The sequence below is a fragment of the Sebastes umbrosus genome, chromosome 1, assembly GCF_015220745.1.
Source record: "Sebastes umbrosus isolate fSebUmb1 chromosome 1, fSebUmb1.pri, whole genome shotgun sequence".
In the NCBI taxonomy this organism is placed as follows: Eukaryota; Metazoa; Chordata; class Actinopteri; order Perciformes; family Sebastidae; genus Sebastes; species Sebastes umbrosus.
In genome coordinates, this window is record NC_051269.1 from 14641746 (window position 1) to 14663084 (window position 21339).

Below are 21339 nucleotides of genomic sequence, written 5' to 3' on the forward strand. Positions count from 1 at the left end.
TGATTGACATGTTTTATTTTGAAAAAATTTGAAGTGGCATAATATTTTTGGCATCATTGTGCTAAAATTCCATAATAACCTTTCAGCATATTGCAATTCAAGAGTTCTGAGAGAAAACTAAACTCCTGCACCTCCTCATGGCTCTGTTTTCAGGCTTTAGAAAATCATATCATAATCATATTTGCTCCAATATCGCCTACTTCAGCTTGTCAATTTGAAGTCGTGAAATAAAAACAAATAAAAAAGTATTAAACACAATTATAACCCAGCAGTTGAAGGCATCATGTTCCCCCGCTCCACTAGAGGGAGCCACGTGTTAAAAACAAAGACAGAGTACCCACGTGGTTCCTCACCGGACCACAGCGTGCTGCTTCCTCCTCGTAGCTCCGCCTCCTCGGTTCCATGCCTTGGCGCGCTTCGCCTCTGTGGCTCTCTGGCTGCTCTCTCTCTCTGCTCCTCCCGGTGGTCTGTGGACTGCCTGACTGACTCTGTAGCGGGTGAACACACAGCCAGGATATGAGTGCTGCGGCTCGGTCCGGTTCTGCCGCCGGCCCGGTGCAGCAGGGACTGAAAGAGGCTCTGATCGAGACGCTGACTGCCATCCTGTCTCCGGTTCAGGAGGTGCGCGCCGCCGCGGAGGAGCAGATCAAAGTGCTGGAAGTGACAGAGGGTGAGTGGTAGAGCTATAGAGGGAGTCATCACCGGGGCTCTCACTCTGTAACGTGGGCCTCTTCAGAGACGAGCACCATGAGGACATATCACTGCTAACTGTGTATAAGTAGTCACAGTCACAACGTTAGCTCGCCCTGCTAAGGCCATGTTTAACACAAGTTATACTTAGTGATGTACCGAGTTAAAGCTCATGACAACGGGCTGTCTCTACTGGTAACGTGGTTGCCATGCCTTGCTCCAACTGACGCCAACGGACAAGTCCTAGCTAACTGTGTCACAAGTGTAGTTATGACAGCAACGGCTCTATCTACAGCCGTTAGCCAACCGTTAAAACCAACCGTTCATTTAAACGTTAAAGAGAGGGGGGCAGTTAGTAGCTACAGCAACCGACTCCCACATGTCCCGGATGTTAATGTTAACTAACGTTACTCCCCAAAAACTGAATCTCATTAATTTATTCCACGGTCGCTATGGCAACCATAGCATCCAATGCCCGCGAAGATGTCTCTTCCATCAGGATGCACATGAGAGAGAGAGGAAGACAAAGAGGACCAACTGTCCCAGAGTACATGCATATATATATATATATATATATATATATATATATATATAAGTTCATACTACTATAAAGTATTCTTACAAAAACATATTTTATCTGACCGTTACTGCAGTAACAAAGAGCCTTCTTGTTCCTCCCAGTCCAAGTTGTGTTGCTTGAGTTAAAGTTAATACTTTCACATGTATACATCCATGTTTTTTTTTTTGTTTTTTTTACATTTTTTGTATTATGCTTTTAAAGGGACTGTTTGTAAGAATCAGAAATGTTTGTTAACAGCGACACCTGTGGCCGTTAAGTCAACGAAAGTCAGCGTCGGGTTCGCGCTTGTGCTCGCTCTACATAGACATGAACGAGCATCGCTCAACACAGTGAGGCGACACACGTCAGCTAAAAGCACAATATCACTCTATATTTCACCTGCTTGGCAGTAATGTTAGCTGACCAGACGAAGGTCTCTCCATGAATCACTGCTGATCCTAGTGTTGGCTTTTCCTGCTTCAGAGAAACGTTATCGTCTCCGACCGCGGCCGGAGGGAACAGGGGAGACACCGGCACCCGGTCAGAGATGATAACGTTTCTCGCTGCAGAGCCTCGTCACTTCACAAGACACGGGAAACCTCTGTTGGTCTGGAGGAGCTGCAGCATTTATTTCTGCACAAACGTCCACTGTACATTCACTAGATATTCTCAGAGCTAAACTAACTCTTCTGCAGTGTGGAGTGTGCGCGCATGAACATGAGGTGGAGCAAGCTGAGTGAAGGCAAGCAGGCAGAGGAGCAGAGTACAGCAGAGACTCCGGCCCTGGAGACCAAAGCTACGGTCTCTCCCGCGTCCTCCGACCGCGGCCAACACTGTTTAACAGACGGGCTTCACTAGATATAACTTTGCGGTTTTGGTGCTTCTGTGTAGTTTGTGTTGGAGTCTGAGTCTGAACAGCGTAACCACACGCGAGCGCGCATATGCGTGCATGGGACACCGACCCGGGTGATTTATACGCGTAAGAAGTTACAAACAGTCCCTTTAAACACAAACGCAGACAAAACCAACAATACACCAACACACAGTGGCAAAAAAAAACGTCAGACTTCGATACCTGACACATGATATACATAACACAACCGAAGAGATGATTGTACACAATCACATTAATATGTCATAGCATCTATACGTGTATGAGGATACGGAGGCGCTCAGTCCGTTACAGTTGATTACAAACGACAATGATGCAATAACAGAACATTTTAAGAAAAATAAAAAAAAACAAGATAAATAAAAGTCAGTAAATAAATAGCTCGCCTTACGTGACCCAAAAATGTCACTTTGCCAATTTTCAATATTGCAATCTATCAGACCCTTTAGTACAATATTTGTAGGTCTTTTACCAGCATATTTAAAGAAGGATGTCCAAGCCTTAAAGAAATCACCAATTTTACATTTAAATCTGTATGTTAGATATTCCATTGGTATTAGCTCAAATACCAGTTTATGCCACCCGGCAATGGTTTGTGGTGTATCACCGACCCATATAAGCAATATAATTGCGTGATTTATTAGCACAGCACAAAATGAAACCAGTTAAGTACTCTATCCTCTGGAAGGCAAAAAAAGAGTTGAACAAACAGTTCTATTTTTATTCAGCTGTGACATAATTGGTCTATTTTCTGTTGTAATTTCCATTAAATGGTTGTTAAAGGTCTCAAAATATAGTTGATGGAATTTACAAGCAGCTTGGACATGAACTTGACAATATATCTTATGTAAACAATTGGTGACAGTTGGTGTATTGAGGAAATAATCCCCATATGTTGATAAAGATCTCATTGGGACAGATGGATACAGTACCTAGTGGCTGTAGCTCACACTCCACTAGACTTCCCATTGTGTTTCCTGCGATCCTCGTGCCCCTGTCTGGTGAAAGGCTAATTGTGCACGCTGTCTGTCGGCTGTGCCGCAGCGTCGCAGCGAGGCCGACCCTTTCCGCTGGCCCCTCTCTAAGGCAGACGCTCTGTGGGATTGTCAGCACTAACATTGTCTTCTGGCGCCTGATGTCACTCTCAGTACAAACCCAGTGAGAGAGAGAGAGAGAGAGCTGGATCAGAGCTGAGGTTGATCCTGTACTGTATTTATCACAGACACTCTGCATGCCTGTCAGGTTCAAACCAGTGGGCCCTTCTAGCTTTACAGCTCATCGGTTGTTGCATTGTTGGGTAACGCTTCATTTTACAGGTCCGCAAATTTCATGGTAATTATGTGATAATTATCAAGTTACCTATTTGAAATTTCTTTGGAATTACTGTCAAATTACTCCCAATAGTTACCTCAAAATGTATCAAAAATAACTTTGTTTGGCTGTCTTGAATCGGGACTTGACTCTGGAATTTTATTATTATTTTATATCTATTATAAACATGATTTAATAATTATATTCCGTTATTTCCCAGTAAGCAGTAATAAATAGCTGGTAATTTATTTAATACATTTCCACGAAAAAGAATACAAAGTTAATTGATATGCTTTATTTCCATGTCTGCTGGTAAATAGATAATAATTAGCAAAAAATTGTCTTTTAAATGTCTTAAATAACTCCCTGAATCATTACATTAGCTACCAGGTTACATTTGTGTAGACAATAAGTCACACAGTGGTGAGATTTGTGACTGATCAGAAGTGTCCTCTATTAGTTTTGGTTTTCCACCTCTGATGAAGAGCAGCACACAGACGCTTCTCAATCATAAGGGCCCTATTTTAACCATGATATGCTATTTTAGCATATAAATCATAAATCATTATTAAATCATGTTTATAATAAAGTAATTTTCAATAAATTTTGAGTTAAATATTGGGGTAATTTGGCAGTAATTCCAAAGACATTTCAAATAGGTTACTTGCTTATTATCATCTAATCACCATGAAATGTGAGGACCTGTAAAATGAAGTGTTACCCAATGCTGTTCGCCTTGGAACCAAATTATACCAATGTTGTCAGTTATTGTAGTACACAGGCTCACAACAACATACCTAGACATTTGTCAGATTCAGCTCCAGTTAAGAGACTGTTACGTGTTTGTTTGTTTGTTTGTTCTGCCTATATGTGTCTTGTGTTTTCCTTTTTTTTTCCTTTGCATCACACACAGTGCCTTTTGGTCATCATGTTGCAGCCGCTATTTCATGATCCAGTTTGATTTCTGGATAAAAGGAAAAAACACAGGAAAAGACTCTTTAATGTTGAAGTGAAAACAAATGATCTAAACACAACTTGAACAATAACAACATCTACCACAAAAGAGCAAGCGTAAAGCACAAAACAGTTGAAGTCATTTAGTCGAGGCATCTTTGGCAGTAGTTACATTCTTGAGTCTGTGTTGACAGATTTGTGTCATGACTCATGACACTGGAATTTTTAGAGATATGATTGAAAGACAAGTTTTCCTGTTTGTCAGTGTCTTTGGGTGCCTCCACACCTGTAGTTGGAATCATTTGGTCCGAACTAAGGGGGAAAAAATGGTACATTTGTTTGATTTTAGTTCTGGTCCGGTTCCTGTTCACACTGCCTTTTTACAAACCAACCAAGAGGAGTAAACATGAAGTTATACAGACCGACAGGTAACTCACCAACCTTTGTCATCCTGCATAATCAGGACCCACGTGAGGAAATCTTATTCCGGTGACTGATAGAAGTTTATGCAGCACTTTAATGCTCCCAGATGACGGGTGCAAACGCATAGTCCAAACGTCTGGGCGCGCACATAATCGACGTACTGTGGTATTGCTGTCACACACTTTTTAATGGACTGAGTCGGATACAAGCACAGCAGTTTTAACAACTTTTGACCTATACTTAAAGGAAAATACCTGTGCTGACGTGCTTATATACATGGCCTTAAATACAGATCCTGATCAGATTTCACAATCAGCAGATGGATTTATTAGTAGATTAGCTTTTGAAATCATGCTAAAACCACATATCTGCCATAACGCTAAAATCTTGTGGTGGGTTTGTTTGCTTTCACGCCACAAACGAACCGCACCAGAGTCCGCTTGGTGTGATACTCGACCAGTAGGTTCCGATATACACGGACCGTCAGTTGTTTAGTCTGCACCAGAGTTCGACTGACAGCTTTCACACTAGCCCAAATGAACCGCTTTAATTCTGTGTTGTGTAGGGCTGACCCAAATGCTTCGAAGCTTTGACCGTTGCCATGGTATTTGACCTCCAATTCATTATTCGAATGTTTCGTTTTTTTAATATTTTTATATATATATATATATATATATATATATATATATATATATATATATATATATATATAACTATATATATATATATATATATATATAACTATATATATATATATATATATATATATATATAGTTATACATATATATCTATAGAGTTATATATATAGTTATATATATATATATATATATATATATATATATATATATATATATATATATATATATAGTTATATATATATATATATATATATATATATATATATATATATATATAACTATATATATATATATATATAACTATATATATATATATATATATATATATATATATATAACTATATATATATATATATATAACTATATATATATATATATATATATATATATAACTATGTAATAATAATAATGTATAAATCCCCAAATAGCCCATGAAATAAGGAATAATCACACAACATTATTCATTATTCATATTCAAAATGAGTCATTATTAGTTATTCTCAGACGAATATCGCTGTTTGGCACTGAAATGGGGGAGATGGAGACAGACAGAAGGACATGTCAGCCTGCAGTGCGGCGCCGCAACGTGAAGTTTCGAATACTTTCAAATATTTCTCACTGAAGCTTCAAAGCCCAGAAAATGGTATTCTGGACAGCCCTAGTGATATGATGAGCCTGCTCTTATCGTATAATATACGTTCTGAACTCTCTGATTTTTTTACATTCATTGATTAATAATTCTTTTGTCTTTTCCGACATGTTCATGTTGCAGAGTTTGGCGTCCATTTGGCAGAACTCACAGTTGATCCTCAGGGAGCACTCGCAATCCGTCAGGTGAGTGTCAAAAAAAGTAGACATTTGCGAGGGGTTTCAGACAGTTATTGATCGTGATCTGCGTATTTATTGCCCTGATTGTGTCCCTGTCTGTGACTAACCTGTTCCTTTCCTCATGGCTGTGTTGTTGTCGTCTGTGTTTGCAGTTAGCATCGGTCATCCTGAAGCAGTATGTGGAGACTCACTGGTGTTCCCAGTCAGAGAAATTCAGACCTCCTGAAACTACAGACCAGGTAAACCATACTTAACCACCTTTAAATACAGTAAACACAGTTTTGCCTGCTACTCATACTTGCCAACCCTCCCGATTTTCCCGGGAGACTACCGTTTTTCATTGCCCTCCCCCGGTTTCCTCCCGGGGTCACAATTCTCCGGTATTTCTCCCGATTGATGACAATTTTTCACACTTTTTTTTCCTTTTCGTTATCTTAGCCTGTTTCTGGAACTGAACAGTGTGTATAATCCCTACAGTTTCGACAAGACAGACGACAATAGAGCTACACCAACTGTCGTTTCTCGGGAGAAGAAAGCAGTCTACACTCACGACACAGCGCAGTTTGAGCTCACGTTTAAGCCTTGCTCACCACAGTGTGCAGCACCCAAAGTTGGGCATTACTCACTGCACTCAGTGAGTGAGAGAAGGAGAGGGAAATGGAGAGTACTACGAGAAAGAAATACTCAAGCAGGAGCAAAAATAAATAAAAACAGATGATTATTAGTTTGTGCCAGAGATTCAAATGCCAAGTTCACACCAGAGGGGTGAATTATTCAGTTTTCTTTCCTTGGAGTTAAAAGTAAAATCAAAAGTTTAACATAAAAATGCTGTTGCAGTGTACTTATTATTTTGTTATTTTCACTCTTTTAAAGTTACCAGAATGCACGAAACAAAGTTTCTGAAACTCAAATTTTTCCGCGAAATCCTCCCTTTTTTTACGGTCTCAAGGTTGGCAAGTAATGCTGCTACTGGCAGAAGTTTTATTTTTTTCGAAAGTACTATTCTTGCGCACAATTTTAATTTGACCTCCGAGGGCTTTTTGAGCTGATGTTGTCAAACTCCTGTCATCCCCCCTCAAGGCTAAAGCCGCCATCAGGGAGCTGCTGCCAAGCGGTCTGCGGGAGGCGATCAGCAAAGTCCGCTCCAGCGTCGCGTACGCCGTGTCGGCCATCGCCCACTGGGACTGGCCCGAGGCATGGCCGCAACTGTTCACCCTGCTGATGGAGATGCTGGTCAGCGGGGACGTCAATGCTGTGCACGGGGCCATGAGGGTCCTCACAGGTATGTAATACGATGCACTTAAACACGCTAAAGCTGGACATGTACATCCTCTAAAACATGATGTATAACGCCCTAAAAAAAGGACCTAGATTTTTATAAGGAGATTTAGAGCATTCATGAGAATATAAGTTACTTTTTTCTAAGGGCAGAGGCAGTTTATTTAACATTAATAATGTTTTTAGCAATATCATCAGTGCCAAAAGATGAGTTTTTAAACCATTTTATACTCCATTTTAACTCTTAAATGCATGGCACCATTAGGTTTCAGTGCTGTTATATATTTGTTTACGCACAAGCATTTATATTCATTACATATCAACATTCAGACTCCGGCTCAAAGTAATTTGAGTTCATTAAAACTGCATATTCCTCTATTTATTAGTGATGGTATGCTGGATCTGATGTTATCAGTTTCTGATGTGTTTATAAAATATTTAAATGGAAAAGTATAAAAGAGCAATGGTATTGGGTATCAACCAAGACCTCATGTTTAGGTATCAGGAGAGAACACTTGGGATCAGTGCTTCCTCTTTATTGTTTACATTGAGTTTTACAAATAACATGCGTCACTGCTGGGTGTTACTGTAGATAAGAAACACCAAACTGTCATGTCTACCTTCAGATTGCTTTTGCCAACCTGCCCTATTTGTCTCGTTTGACTTTTTGCATATTTTGTTCATTCTTACTTCAATAGAAGTAAACGCTTGAGGTAGAAATCCCCACCCCTCCCCCCCATGAAAAACAATAACCAGAGAGTAACCATGCATATTGTTATGTGACGACCTGTTTGTCTGTTGTGTCCAGAGTTTACTCGGGAGGTGACTGATACACAGATGCCGCTGGTGGCTCCAGTCATCTTACCTGAAATGTACAAGATCTTCACCATGGCCGAGGTAGGCTGCATTTCTTATCTCTACTGGTCAACAAGAAGGTTACAGTGTACTTTTGCACACCACAATGTTTCATTGTTTTAAAACACAGTTGAATTATTCTTCAGTTATTTTTGAGCTTTTTATTTTATTCTGGATCCACACATTTTGTCATCCACCAGTGGGAACTGTCCTATGTTACTGATAATATCCCTATTTGTTCTGCACTGTGTTTGCCTGATATGAAGTTTTAAATGTTCCTTCGCTGTTTTACAGGTTTACAGTATTCGTACCCGATCCAGAGCAGTGGAGATATTCACCACCTGTGCCAACCTCATCTGTGCTATTGAGGAGCTTGAGAAGGTGAGACAGTCACAACAAAACATGTGATGATTTTATCACATGAATAGTTACATAATAGATTTAGTTTGAATTAATTATATAATTGAACATTTTTATTTTTGATTAAACCTCTTTTGACATGGAAAAAGTTTCATCTTATCGAGTTGCAGTTTCAGAGATTTTTTGACCGGCCGATCAGTTTCAGATATAGCCGATAGTCAAATTTACATGCAATCACTGCATTGTGGTTCACGTTGCGCGCACAGCGGCACAGACGGTATCCGACTATTGTTGCAGCCACACACACACAGTGTTGCCAACTTGCTGACTTTCTCGCTAGATTTATTGACTTTTCAGACCCTCTTTTATTATATTGTAATTCATTCGCGGTGATCGGCGCTTCGGCCAACGTCACTCCCTCTCCTCTTGCTCCTGAGCGGTAGGTGTGGGGCAGGCGGGAGGACGATGCTCGCCGTGGGAGTGGAAGTTAATATAATATAATACATACACCTTTTCATTCTTCTAAATAGGTTTATATAAATAAATACATAGTTTTAGATACGTTTTGACTCTTCATAATAGGCCTACATACACAGTATAGAATATTTTCCATTTAAGAAAAGTAAAAAAAATGTTTGTGTATGCTCTCAATTATAGTTCTTCAAAAGAAAAGAAATTAGTATTGGCAGGCACTGAATCCGAATTGGCCAAAAAAAAAATTGCAATCGTTGCATCTCTGAGATCATTTTTCTGAGGGACTGTTTGGAGATTTATTTAAATCAGTGTTTGTGAAATTGTCCTCATGTTGTGTCACATTTATATTTGTACTTTTTACAGAATGGAAGTGGCATGCACGTATAACCTGTCAATACCGTGTTTATAATGTAACTACCTCTTCTGTGTGTGTGTGTGTGTGTGTGTGTGTGTGTGTGTAGGGTGCAGCCAAAGCGTTGATCTTCCCCGTGGTGCAGCAGTTCACAGAAGCGTTTGTGCACGCTCTGCAGATGCCTGATGGACTCTCGTCTGATAGCGGTCTCAAGATGGAAGTCCTGAAGGTCAGACCAAAGAGTCATCGAGCAGTAGCTTAGCGTAACCTTCAAATGTCTCAACAATGTTTTTTGTTTAAGCTGTAAATCATTTTGCAGTTAGAGTCACAAATGATGGTGTTTGTCCTTTTTTTAAGGGTGATAATGACATGCAGTAGTTTGTGAGTCACATTATATTTATTCTCTCAAGAAAAACAAGATAAGAGAAGTGGTTTGTAATTATGTTTCTTTTTCATCCTCTCTCCCAGGCAGTAACAGCGTTAGTGAAGAACTTCCCCAAACCCATGGTGTCCTCCATGCAGCAGATATTACCCATTGTGTGGAATACACTGACTGAAAGTGCTGCTTTATATCCTTCACAATGCCAAACTGCGTATTAGCTAATAATTTCTTGCTGGACTAAACTACTGCTGTCTGTGTTATCAAAGTATTGCTTAGACCAGTGAGTGAAACCAGCTTCCATTTGAGATGAAAAAAACGTGATATATAACCAGAGGTTTTACTTCCTTTTGGACACTTGTGAGACTGGAGTTTGTGGCCTTTTGATTGCAGAATATCCTCTCTAACCTACTAATCAGCCTCTCTGCTTACTCAGCAAGATCAAAACACTTTCATGTTGAGAAAAACACAGAAACTAGAACTGAAATGAATCTTGTGTACCCCGCTCATCCGATTTTTTCCGACTGAGTGAACCAAATAATAATAATGTAAAAATCCTGTGAAGATGAGCACTAACAAAACATGACAACTAAAAGCTAAGGAGACTGAAAGTGTTTTTGTAGGCGAGTATTCCTTAACCATACGTTCACTTATGTGAGAACAGAAGTCAACTACACGGAGGAAGTGGATGACCCCGTAGACTCGGATGGTGAGCAGAATGCCTTCACCGCTAACATGTAACATTGGTTTGAGAGTTTGCAGCATTTGAAACACCTTTTCAATCGTCTGTCTGTTGTGTTTTTTTATTGGCTCATTTTTGCAGGCGAGGTTTTGGGTTTCGAGAATCTGGTGTTCAGCATCTTTGAGTTTGTCCACACACTGCTGGAGAACAACAAGTTTAAGAGCACAGTGAAGAAAGCCCTGCCCGAACTCATCTACTACGTCATCCTGTACATGCAGATCACCGAGGACCAGGTGAGGAGGAATGACCTTAAAGGGAAAATTTGACACCTTTTATGTGGTAGGGATGGGTCATGATTTTTCGAATAGTCGTTAAATTAAAAAAAATTTACTAGTTTATGCGACTATTTGTCCTGTCTTAAAAAATATATTTTTCCCCTTGTTTTAACCGTCGCAGGCGCTGGTAGTAACGTTACTAACAGTAAAACGTGTGTGGCACGTTCAGCTCGCCTCTTTTCTCTCAGCGCAGAAACAAAATAAAACCCACCAAAACCATCATGGTTTGTCGTTCCACTGGCCTCTTCCACTGTTCAAACAATATGGTCGAAATAATCTCTTAATCCATAGCGTTAGATGGGAAAATGTGCCGACGCTACATGTCGTTTTCCCCCACTGTGTGTCTCTCCACGGACCAGCTGGTGCGGTGGGATGGGGGTGGTTGGAGTGGTATGCTGCGATTTTCGAAAAATAATCGACTAATTCACCTGTGATTTTCGAATAGTATTTTTGCTTGGAATGCACATCCCTATTATGTGGATGTCCAGTCAGTGCTGATGGTACATGTAGTCCACTGAAGAAATAAATTCCCCAGTGTGTGCTATATTGACAGAGAAAGCTGATATCTCCTGCTGTGGAGCCGTGCCGGCTGTGCCTGCATTTACCAGGATGCAGCGTGCGAACGTTTGCTACGTTTGATAAATAAAGAAGGAAATATTCTTAGACCTAAACAGAAAAATATAACTGTACACCTTCTGAATTCATGTTTCTCTCTTACACCGAACTAAAACAGGCTTAATTGCCTTGTTAACTCATCGTAAAATACACTTCATTCAAACTGGACAGAAACTAAATAAAACCCACCAAACACATCTTGGTTAGTCTTTCCACTGTTCCACCAACCAACAACTCTGGTTTGGGCAAAATAAATCCTTAATTCACAGAGTTAGATGTGAAAATATGCCAGTTCTACACACTGTTTTTCCCAGCTGTATCTCTCAGCCTTGTGACTGCCCGTGGAGCAGGTGCCCCGCCGCAGCGGCTCGTTGGCGACTCGTTGGCGACTCTCACTCCTTCTTCGAAGGCAGACCATTAAATTTGCTAAATACAGTGACAAAATTTGCCACAAAATCACCCTACTGGGCTTAGTTGTCTTTCCAGTTTATCTTCAGGACCCTGAAGGAGGAAACTTTCAGCACACCACACAACAGCACACTATTGTGTCAATGCTCATTTTCATTTGAACAATGACATTTTTGAGCGGCATTGTGCCCCACAGCTCTGCAGTTCTTCCGTACACCACGTACGTCACTGTCACGTCACTGGTATACGGAAGAACAACCGATTTTGCAGCTTGAAAACTGCAGCTTTCTCAGTCAATATAGCACGCACTGAGGAATTTATTGCTTCAATCGACCACATTTGCCATCAACACTGATTGGACATCCACATAAAAAGTGGCCAATTTCTCTATTAACACATGAGGTTGAAATGGCCGTTGAGTGGGTGGGTGCATGGATGGAAGTAAGCTGTATAAATAGTGTTTGTTTTCTTGTTTTTTTTTCCAGATCAAAGTGTGGACAGCGAACCCCCAGCAGTTTGTAGAGGATGAGGATGATGACACTTTCTCATACTCTGTCAGGATCTCTGCTCAGGACCTGCTGCTGGTGAGATAAAAACAAACCTACCTCTCTTATTGTAAATTCACAACAAATCTGTGTAGAAGAATGTGATGGACAAAATGTGACATTTTAAAGCCCAAATTAAAATAACACTATTACAGCTTGTGCTTTCTTCTTCTTTTTGGGTGAAATCCCATCTTGTGTAACTATAGCTGAGAGAGTTTCGGTGGCGGACTTGTTCGACTGTGCGAACACAGGCTCCCCCTTTTATTCCTTCAACCACTTTCTTGAAATGGTTGCCGTTGTGATATTTCTGCATATACAAAAACCTGTTGATATCCAAGTCTTTCACAATGTTTAATGGTAGGTGTGTTCCTCCTTCCGACCAGAAATGTGGGTTTTTCTTTTGGGCGTGCATCTCTGCAAACTGTCGGCTAGTTGGTTTGAGTGCAACGCACAGAGCTGGCCGTAAACAGGGAAGAGGCTGTGTGTCGCAAGCTTCCGTAAATCCCCAACTGAGACGCATATTCTAAATGTACTGTATACATGTCCAAATAATGCTCCTAATACCACAATAATACTGGCATATCCCACATGTCTCCATTCGGAATAAGGCCTAATTCAGAATATCCGAACAGAATAAGCTGTTTACACGACCAGTATCAAATTCAGAATAATAGTAGAATATTAATGTGCATGTAAACGTATGTTAAACAAGGTCCAGTTACAGTCTGGTCTGATAATGCTCACTGTTACTTTCTACACATCGTCTCGGAGAAATATGCCTTCTTGCTCTCCTTTCTCCTCTCCTACACACACAGCCTCCGCAAACACTCGAGGCATCTGTTGCCCTAGTAGTCTTTGAAAACGACTTATGAACAGTGATTTTTCTACGCAGTGTTGAATCGTAGAAATGCTGAGCAAGGCGGTCACATGTAAAAACAGGGGTCATAAATGTCCAGCATTTATAAGTTTGCAGTGGTTTCATAGCTCATCGGCTCACTTTGCAGGGCCTCTGAAGAGTGTGTTTGTATAATGATGGTAACCTTTGACCTCTGCTTGCAGGCCGTTGCTGCAGAGTTTCAGAATGAGAGCGCAGCAGCGCTGGCGGCGGCAGCAACCAGACACCTCCAGGAGGCAGAGCAGGCCAAAAACAGTGGCAACGAGCACTGGTGAGGAGAGGCTCTACACTAACACCTCTCTTTCTGACTACATCTCAGTGTCTGGTCTTAAAACGTTGCCAAATTTGAGCCTCATTCCTGCTGTAATTTCACCTGCGCTTTTAAGTCAGAAATTTTATTTATTTATTTATTTTTTTAACCAGGTGGAAGATCCATGAGGCCTGCATGTTGGCCCTCGGCTCTGTCAAAACCATCATCACAGAGAACGTGAAAAACGGTCGTATCCAGTTTGACATGCATGGTTTCCTGGCCAGCGTTATCCTCGCTGATCTCAACTTGCCAGGTGAGTCCTAAACTGACAGTTGGAAGTGATCAACTACACGGCACAAAGACCCCTAAAGTCTGTCTACCACAGTGCTACCTTTCTGGTGATCTGTATTGTTTTTTCCTCTGTACGTGCCTCAATTCCTCATACAGGACACATTGCTACAAAACATGTATTTATTGAACAAAAATGAGACCATATTAGTTTGTTTGTCTCTCTTATTTGTCTTCTCTTGTGTTGTTCTTCACTGCCGTCTCTCTTGTTTTTCTTTCTCCTTGACCAGCGGCGTCTCCGTTCCTCCTCGGCCGGGCTCTGTGGGCGGCCAGTCGCTTCACGGCAGCCATGTCTCCTGAGCTCATCCAGCAGTTCCTCCAGGCCACCGTCAGCGGCCTCCACGACAGCCAGCCGCCCTCCGTCCGCATCTCCGCGGTCAGGGCCATCTGGGGGTGAGCGAGCTGTGTTTTTAACTATGCTGACACACAAACACAGAGTTCTTGTGTTATTTTTAGTGATCTAACACAGCGGAGCATGAACAACTTTATCTAAAAATCCAGAAACCACAGTACAGCCATCGAGACACCTGGATCTTCTCACTATTCATGCTGAAAGCTTTAAAAACTCAAAAACTATATTAGTCCATAAGCTTTCTGGCAGAGTTAGCTGACAATAAAACTGAACACATTCTGTCATAAAACCAACAATTTAAATTTAAAGTTGGACAGACTGATTATGATCCCTGGTATAGGCAAGGTTAAAGCATTATTTGTTTACTTGCCGAGAGTTAGAGGAGAAGATGCCACTCTCATGTCTGTGTGGTAAATATGACGCTACAGACAGTTAGCTTAGCATAAAGACTGGAAGTGGGTGTGAACAGCTATCCCAACTCTGTCCAATGGTAACAAAATCTGCCAAAATCTTGTTTTTCCACGTAGTTTTTTTACACACATTAAACAAACGAGATGTAACCTGTTAATTACTGAGCTTTAGAGATGCTGGGAGATGTATTTTCTACTACACTCTACGATGATCATCGTTGCTGATCATAGAAATGGTACTGTCTGTTCATTGCTGCCTACTATCATTCTCCAGGTATTGTGATCAGCTGAAGCTGTCAGAGAGCACCCATGTCCTTCAGCCGTTCCTACCCAGCATCCTCGAGGGACTGGTCCAACTGGCCGCCCAGTTCAGCTCCGAGGTGCTCACCCTGGTCATGGAGACTCTGTGTATCGTCTGCACCGTCGACCCGGCCTTCACCACCAGCGCCGAGAACAAAATCTGCCCCCTCACCATTGCTATTTTCCTTAAATATAACAATGGTACTACTGTAGCTCCTCTAACCAAGTCCTTTATCAGACTTTTACTACTATTACACCGTACTCTACATTTCAACTTCCTTTCTATGTTTTTTTCTTACTTAATTTATCCTTTTGTCTTTTACTAGAGGACACCAGCTTGTCTCTAATACTTTGACATCAGAATCAGTTCCTTTTAGCAAAGTGTAGCAGCTTTTCAGACTTTTCCAGAGAAGACATAGACATGTTAATTTAAGAGACACGTAGATTTGATTTGTCTCTTATCTCTTATCTTATGCCCCGTCTCCTCTCTTCTCCTCAGACCCTGTCGTGGCGTCCCTGGCTCAGGACATCTTTAAGGAGCTGGCACAAATCGAAGGCTGCCAGGGCCCCATGCAGATGCGTCTCATCCCCACGCTGGTCAGCATCATGCAGGCTCCCCCCGACAAGATCCCCACTGGTCTTTGTGCTGTAAGTAGATACTGGCACATTGACATTAATCATCTGAAACTTGGCTTTGTCTATATATGGCACCTCTGGAAGTGTTACGGGACCAAACCCAAATAATCAGTTCTGCTTTGCAATGTCATCATCAGTTGTTTCATGAGGTTCATAACAGAATCTAACCACTTTTTCCTCCCCCTCCGTCTGCACTACAGACGTCTATCGACATCCTGACTACAGTTGTCCGAAACACCAAACCCCCTCTCTCAGAGATGCTGGTGTGCCAGGCGTTCCCTGTGGTGGCACAGTGCACCTTACGCACTGACGACAACACGATAATGCAGGTAAACCCAACAACGTTTTTGCATTTTGTCCAGACACAAGCACTTTGATATTGATGTAGAATAAATATTACATTTAAAAAATATAGTATGTGGCAACACCGCTCTCCTCTCATTCTCCTTTTGCTTCTGCTCTTTCCTCCACTCTCCAGAACGGAGGCGAGTGTCTGCGGGCGTACGTCTCCGTCGCCCTCGAGCAGATCGCTCAGTGGAGGGACGAGCAGGGGAACAGCGGCCTCTGGTACGTCATGCAGGTGGTCAACCAGCTGCTGGACCCCCGTACCTCCGAGTTCACGGCCGCCTTCGTGGGCAGGTTGGTGTCTACCCTCATCTCTCGGGCGGGAACCCAGCTCGGGGAACAGCTGGACCAGATCCTCCGAGCGATTCTGAGCAAGATGCAGCAAGCTGAGACTCTGAGTGTCATGCAGGTAGGAGGGGGACACTTCACCAACAGGATGAACCATCAAACCTGTTCCTGATGTGTGTTTGATAACCTGTTCTTTATTCTCTCTCTTTAGTCTCTGATCATGGTGTTTGCCCACCTGGTTCACTCCCAGCTGGATCCTCTGCTGGAGTTCTTGTGCAGTCTGCCCGGCCCGACGGGGAAACCCGCGCTGGAGTTCGTCATGACGGAGTGGATGAGTAGGCAGCACCTCTTCTACGGACAGTACGAGGGTAAAGTCAGGTCAGACAACATTTTCATTCATCATTTATATTTACAACATTTTAAAATTTAAACCGATAAAACAAGTTGAATTTACAGCCAAAGGTTGTTTATAAGCTAGTGGTGTGTCGGTTGCTCGCTAATGCTAGTGATAATAACACCGCTCGCTCTGTCAATCACATCATTCTCGTCATAGCAATCTACAAATGCTAATCTGAACCACCAAAGCCCCTGTTCCATACGTACAGTACGTGGGATGCAGTGATTTGCATCTCCATTACAACAGGGCTACCCACTCAAAGGAGCAGTTGTAAAACGGTGGATAAACACATTTAATTCCCTATATTCTTCACAATAAAAGTCCCCCATCATTTTTTGCTACTTGTACTGTTCGTCCCTGCAGTATAAGTAGACTTGTTTTCATTAAAGAACAGCCGCTAACAAAGCTTTGCTAATTTGGTAATAAATACATTTAATTTCCTATAAATTCTTCACAATAAAAGTCCCCCATAATTTTTTTATTGTGAAGCAGCAAAATCTGGTAATGGAAACGCAAATCGGCGTGGCCAAAAGTGCCAATGGAAAAGCCCTACAATAGAAAAAGAGCCAATGTTCCATCTATAGGCAAAGAAAATGAAAGCTGTTGCAATTTTAGCACATTTTCCTTAACATTTATTTTCATCTTAATCATTAAGTAGTTGTTTTATTTGCTGCAAAAATGTGTGCACACTCTAAATGTGAAAGACAAAACGGCAGTTATTCGTTGTCAAAATTGCAGCTGTGATTATTTTTCTAGCCTGTAGATGGCGACATCAACATGTCTACGTCTGCTGGTACTTCCCAAAAGGTGGGGCAGGTTAAACTGCAAGCATGCTTCATGAAAAGGCCTTTCTTATGTCAGAATTATGGGGGGGGCTGTCTACAGTCCATCATCTTTCCAAAACTGACAATCAGTTAATCACACCCACTTGACGCTAATTTTTATTTCTGTCACTTTTGTTGTGTATAAATGAGTGCAACACTATGAATGCCTTCTAAGAGAGACTGGCTGCAAATGTGCACAGTTATCCCCAAATTTAATCCCCTGTCCTCTTTTTATCACAGCTGGTTTTTGACATGGTTAAACAACACGTACTATACAAACTAGTTTAAGTTTAAAGTCGAAATGAAAAATGCCCTTTTAACTCTTGTAGATCACGTCCCCGGTCATATTGTGCACCTATTTAAAAATATATACAAAAACATTATTTCGTACTTTTCTTTAAAATCAAATATTTGTTTCTTCCTGTAAAACAAAATATAACGTGTGCTTTCGTAAGCTAGTACCAACCAATTTAAACCAATAATATCATGACATCATCCATCCATCATTCTGCAACTTTTAGTGACGAGGCAGGTGTGTGTGGAGCCACAGTCGTGCAGCTCTGTATGGCGTTACATTCTAAGCCCGCCCACTTCTTAGCGGTCCAATCAAATGCTAAGGATTGATTTAAATCCCTCTTGTAACTGTACACCGTTCAAATATTCCGTTTCACCGGGACTTTGATCGGCCGGCATTAATTAATAATAACAGTTTCTGCTTCCTGTACAGCTCTACCTATTTCTATATTTTTTCCACCCTTGCCACATATTTAAAACTGTTGTCGTCTTTTTGTTGTTTTTCTTCCTGCAGCACGGTGGCTCTCTGTAAGCTGCTGCAGCAAGGTCTCAACTCTGACGACAAACGTCTCCAGGACATCGTGGTGAAGGGAGAAGAGATCTACGGCCCTGAAGACGGTATCCGCACACGCTCCAAATCTGCCAAGAGTAAGGCGTCAAATGATCTAGAGATGGTTGAATCTGTACATCACATTACGTCCATACAGCGATATTAGGAGATGTACTGCAGGACAGTGCGTGCTGTTATTATATTGAACTCTGTGTCTTCGTGCTCTTCACTGTTTGTTTATCTCTCCTCCACAGACCCAGAGAGGTGGACCAACATTCCTTTGCTAGTGAAAATTTTTAAATTGATCATCAATGAGCTGTCGACCGTAGTGGAGGCAAATGCCAGCAGGGCGAACGCCGCCGACTGGAGTCAAGGTGATCATACAAATAACACAAATGCTTTCAGTTATGAACTCCAGACATTGGGTGTCAGTGTTACTGGTGTTACACGGTGGTCGGGCACACACCGGTTACATTACGTATCCACCGTTGTTTCGCTTTTTTACAGAAACCCATTTAGTTCATTTTGGCATATCAGCGGCATGTTATCAATAGATGGTCGGACGACGGACGCTACGAACTGAAAGTGAATGTGTCTGCTCCGTATGGAGAACCAGCCCAGAATAGCAGTAGTCAGATTTCACGCACATGGAATGAGAGAGAGTTGACAGACAAGACGATAGCGGAGATTTTGTGTCGAAGCGAAAAGCAAAAGCGCCTATCTGGCAATATTTCAGATTTAAACTCAATGCTATAAGGGAACCATAACGTTAATGAGGTAATCGCCACGAGGAGGACGGAGCGGGCACAGGCGGTGTCCGAGGCAAAGTGGCACCAGGTAGACCCCTGCAGCAAAAGCTGGACTGGAGAGGTCAGACACCCGACGTTAAAGATCAAAGTAAACGCACTACACATATTTGACCGTCATCTATTCTTGTAAAATGTCCGGTATAATCGGTAACACCGGTGTTTTCACAAGTTTCTTAACCGGTGGGAAATTTTCCTCACCGTCACATCCCTACGCTGGACTTACTGAAAGATTGCACAGTTGTATTTGTTGCCTGTAAACTAAAGAATAGGACAGCAGACATTTTCAATCACAAGCTGTTGTTTGTAGCAGATTCCAGCGGTATGTGGGAGGAAGAGGAAGACGGCGGGGATGATGATGAGGAGGAGGATGAAGGCGTTGCAGGGCAGCTGCTTTCTGATCTGATCGCCTCCAACAAATACGGTACTAGCATCTCCCCAGTGCCTCAGCTATTTCTGCATCTTGTCTTCAGTTTCCACTTCTGGCTGATACTGTTAACGTAGAACTTTGTATTGAGGTCGCTAAGTTTCCCGCCGTGTTCTTGTCTTACAGATGATGATTATTACGAGGATGATGAGGAGGATGATCCAGATGCCTTGAAAGACCCCATATATCAGATTGATCTGCAGGTACACTAACGCTCAACTTCTAGTTCCACATGTCTCATTTCAAATACTGCCAGCCTGGTCAGATTAGACTTTAAGGATGAAGAACGCCATTTGTACAACTACTGTTGAATAATTGTTACTTGATTATGCGGTGTTATTTTCCAGAACACTGATGTCTGATTATAACTGACCTGCACTGTGTCTATCACCTGTCCTCTCTCTCAGGCTTACCTGACAGACTTCCTGACACAGTTTGCCCAGCAGCCATGTTACAGCATGTTCTCAGGACACCTCAACACCGCCGAGAGAACAACCCTGCAGTCTATAGGCCTCTAGCCCCGCCGTCTGCCGCTCCGACACATCTTCCTCCATCTAAACTCTCTCCTAAACGCCCCGTCAACTTAATGCGCTCATGATGAGTTTACAACCGAGCAAAGAAAAGGGAGGACTGGGACGATGGGCCTGGCAGAGGAAGGACATGGGGTTAAAAGAGATGGACATGCACTTACCCATACCTCCCCTGTTTCTACGTACTCGTGATCGGATGGAGGTCTTTGCGGATGTTACAGCAAGGAGGATGAAGAGGTGAGAGGCCTGCCCAGGTCTGTTCCTGAAGAAGGTCAGAGGACTCACCATTTTAGAGTAATTTCAGACTGGACGAGAGGATCGAATGAAAAGGTCGAGGCTGCGCAGTAGGACAGGTGAACCATGAAATATAAACAGACTATTTTGCCATGTTCTATTTGTAACTTAGCCCGTTATTTTTGTTTCTGTATAAACAGAGTAAAAAATGACACATGGAAAACACTTCCGAGAGACTTTACATTGATAAAAGGAAAGTCAAATATATCAACCATCCTGATCTTTGGGGGAGGGAGAGAAACATTGGCGGCCTTATACTCCAGAAAAAAAGCGTTGACTGTCTCCGACAGGAAATGAAAAGCTCTTCGACCAGCTGTCATGTCTCTGGGTTCGGTGGGTATTTGGGAAATTCACACTGTTGCCATTGTGATCCACAGCCTTGTCATTTCCTTGTGCACCCATTGAAATTTGGGATGGAAAAGAATTTCTAAATAAAAGTCCCAAAAGGACGACATTTCCAGATTGATTTCCGGATTCCTCTCTTGTCTCCCCGAGCTGTGAATATGAAATACGCAGGTTCTTTTAATCAGTTTTTTTTTTTTGTATTACTGTTTTTACAACAAATGACAGTAATAACATGACAAATAATAAATAAAAATATATAAATAAATAATAATTGTTGTAATATAACTTTGTACACTTTATTCACATTTTTAATGACGTCTGATGTTTAACACTGAAAAATCCATGATATTTCCACTTAGGACATGATCTCTCTTCATGCTGCCTCAGAATGGCATCTTAACGTGCTGCATACATTTTCTTTTTCTACCTATGGAGAAATGAAAACTGAGCAATCAAGGTGTAATTAGCA

At 41.7% G+C, this 21339-nt stretch overlaps 1 protein-coding gene across 4 annotated transcripts; it reads left to right on the plus strand.

The window, feature by feature from the left end:
* The first annotated feature begins 356 nt into the window (after positions 1–356).
* On the plus strand, positions 357–20991 carry ipo9 (importin 9). 4 transcript variants are annotated; one of them, XM_037746450.1, is made up of 24 exons: positions 357–670; positions 6241–6302; positions 6449–6535; positions 7377–7578; positions 8383–8471; positions 8724–8810; positions 9725–9844; positions 10084–10184; positions 10645–10703; positions 10818–10969; positions 12520–12618; positions 13639–13745; positions 13898–14037; positions 14303–14465; positions 15109–15335; positions 15634–15782; positions 15971–16099; positions 16249–16524; positions 16615–16781; positions 18433–18566; positions 18723–18842; positions 19585–19698; positions 19828–19904; positions 20109–20991. In XM_037746450.1, the coding sequence occupies exons 1-24, from the start codon at positions 517–519 to the stop codon at positions 20217–20219; spliced, it is 3126 nt and encodes a 1041-aa protein (XP_037602378.1). In that variant the 5' UTR covers positions 357–516; the 3' UTR covers positions 20220–20991. The 4 variants fall into 4 exon arrangements, with proteins under 4 accessions (XP_037602378.1, XP_037602433.1, XP_037602515.1 ...); XM_037746505.1 differs by having other exon boundaries at positions 517–670; positions 19588–19698; XM_037746587.1 differs by having other exon boundaries at positions 517–670; positions 18433–18536.
* Positions 20992–21339: the final 348 nt, after the last annotated feature.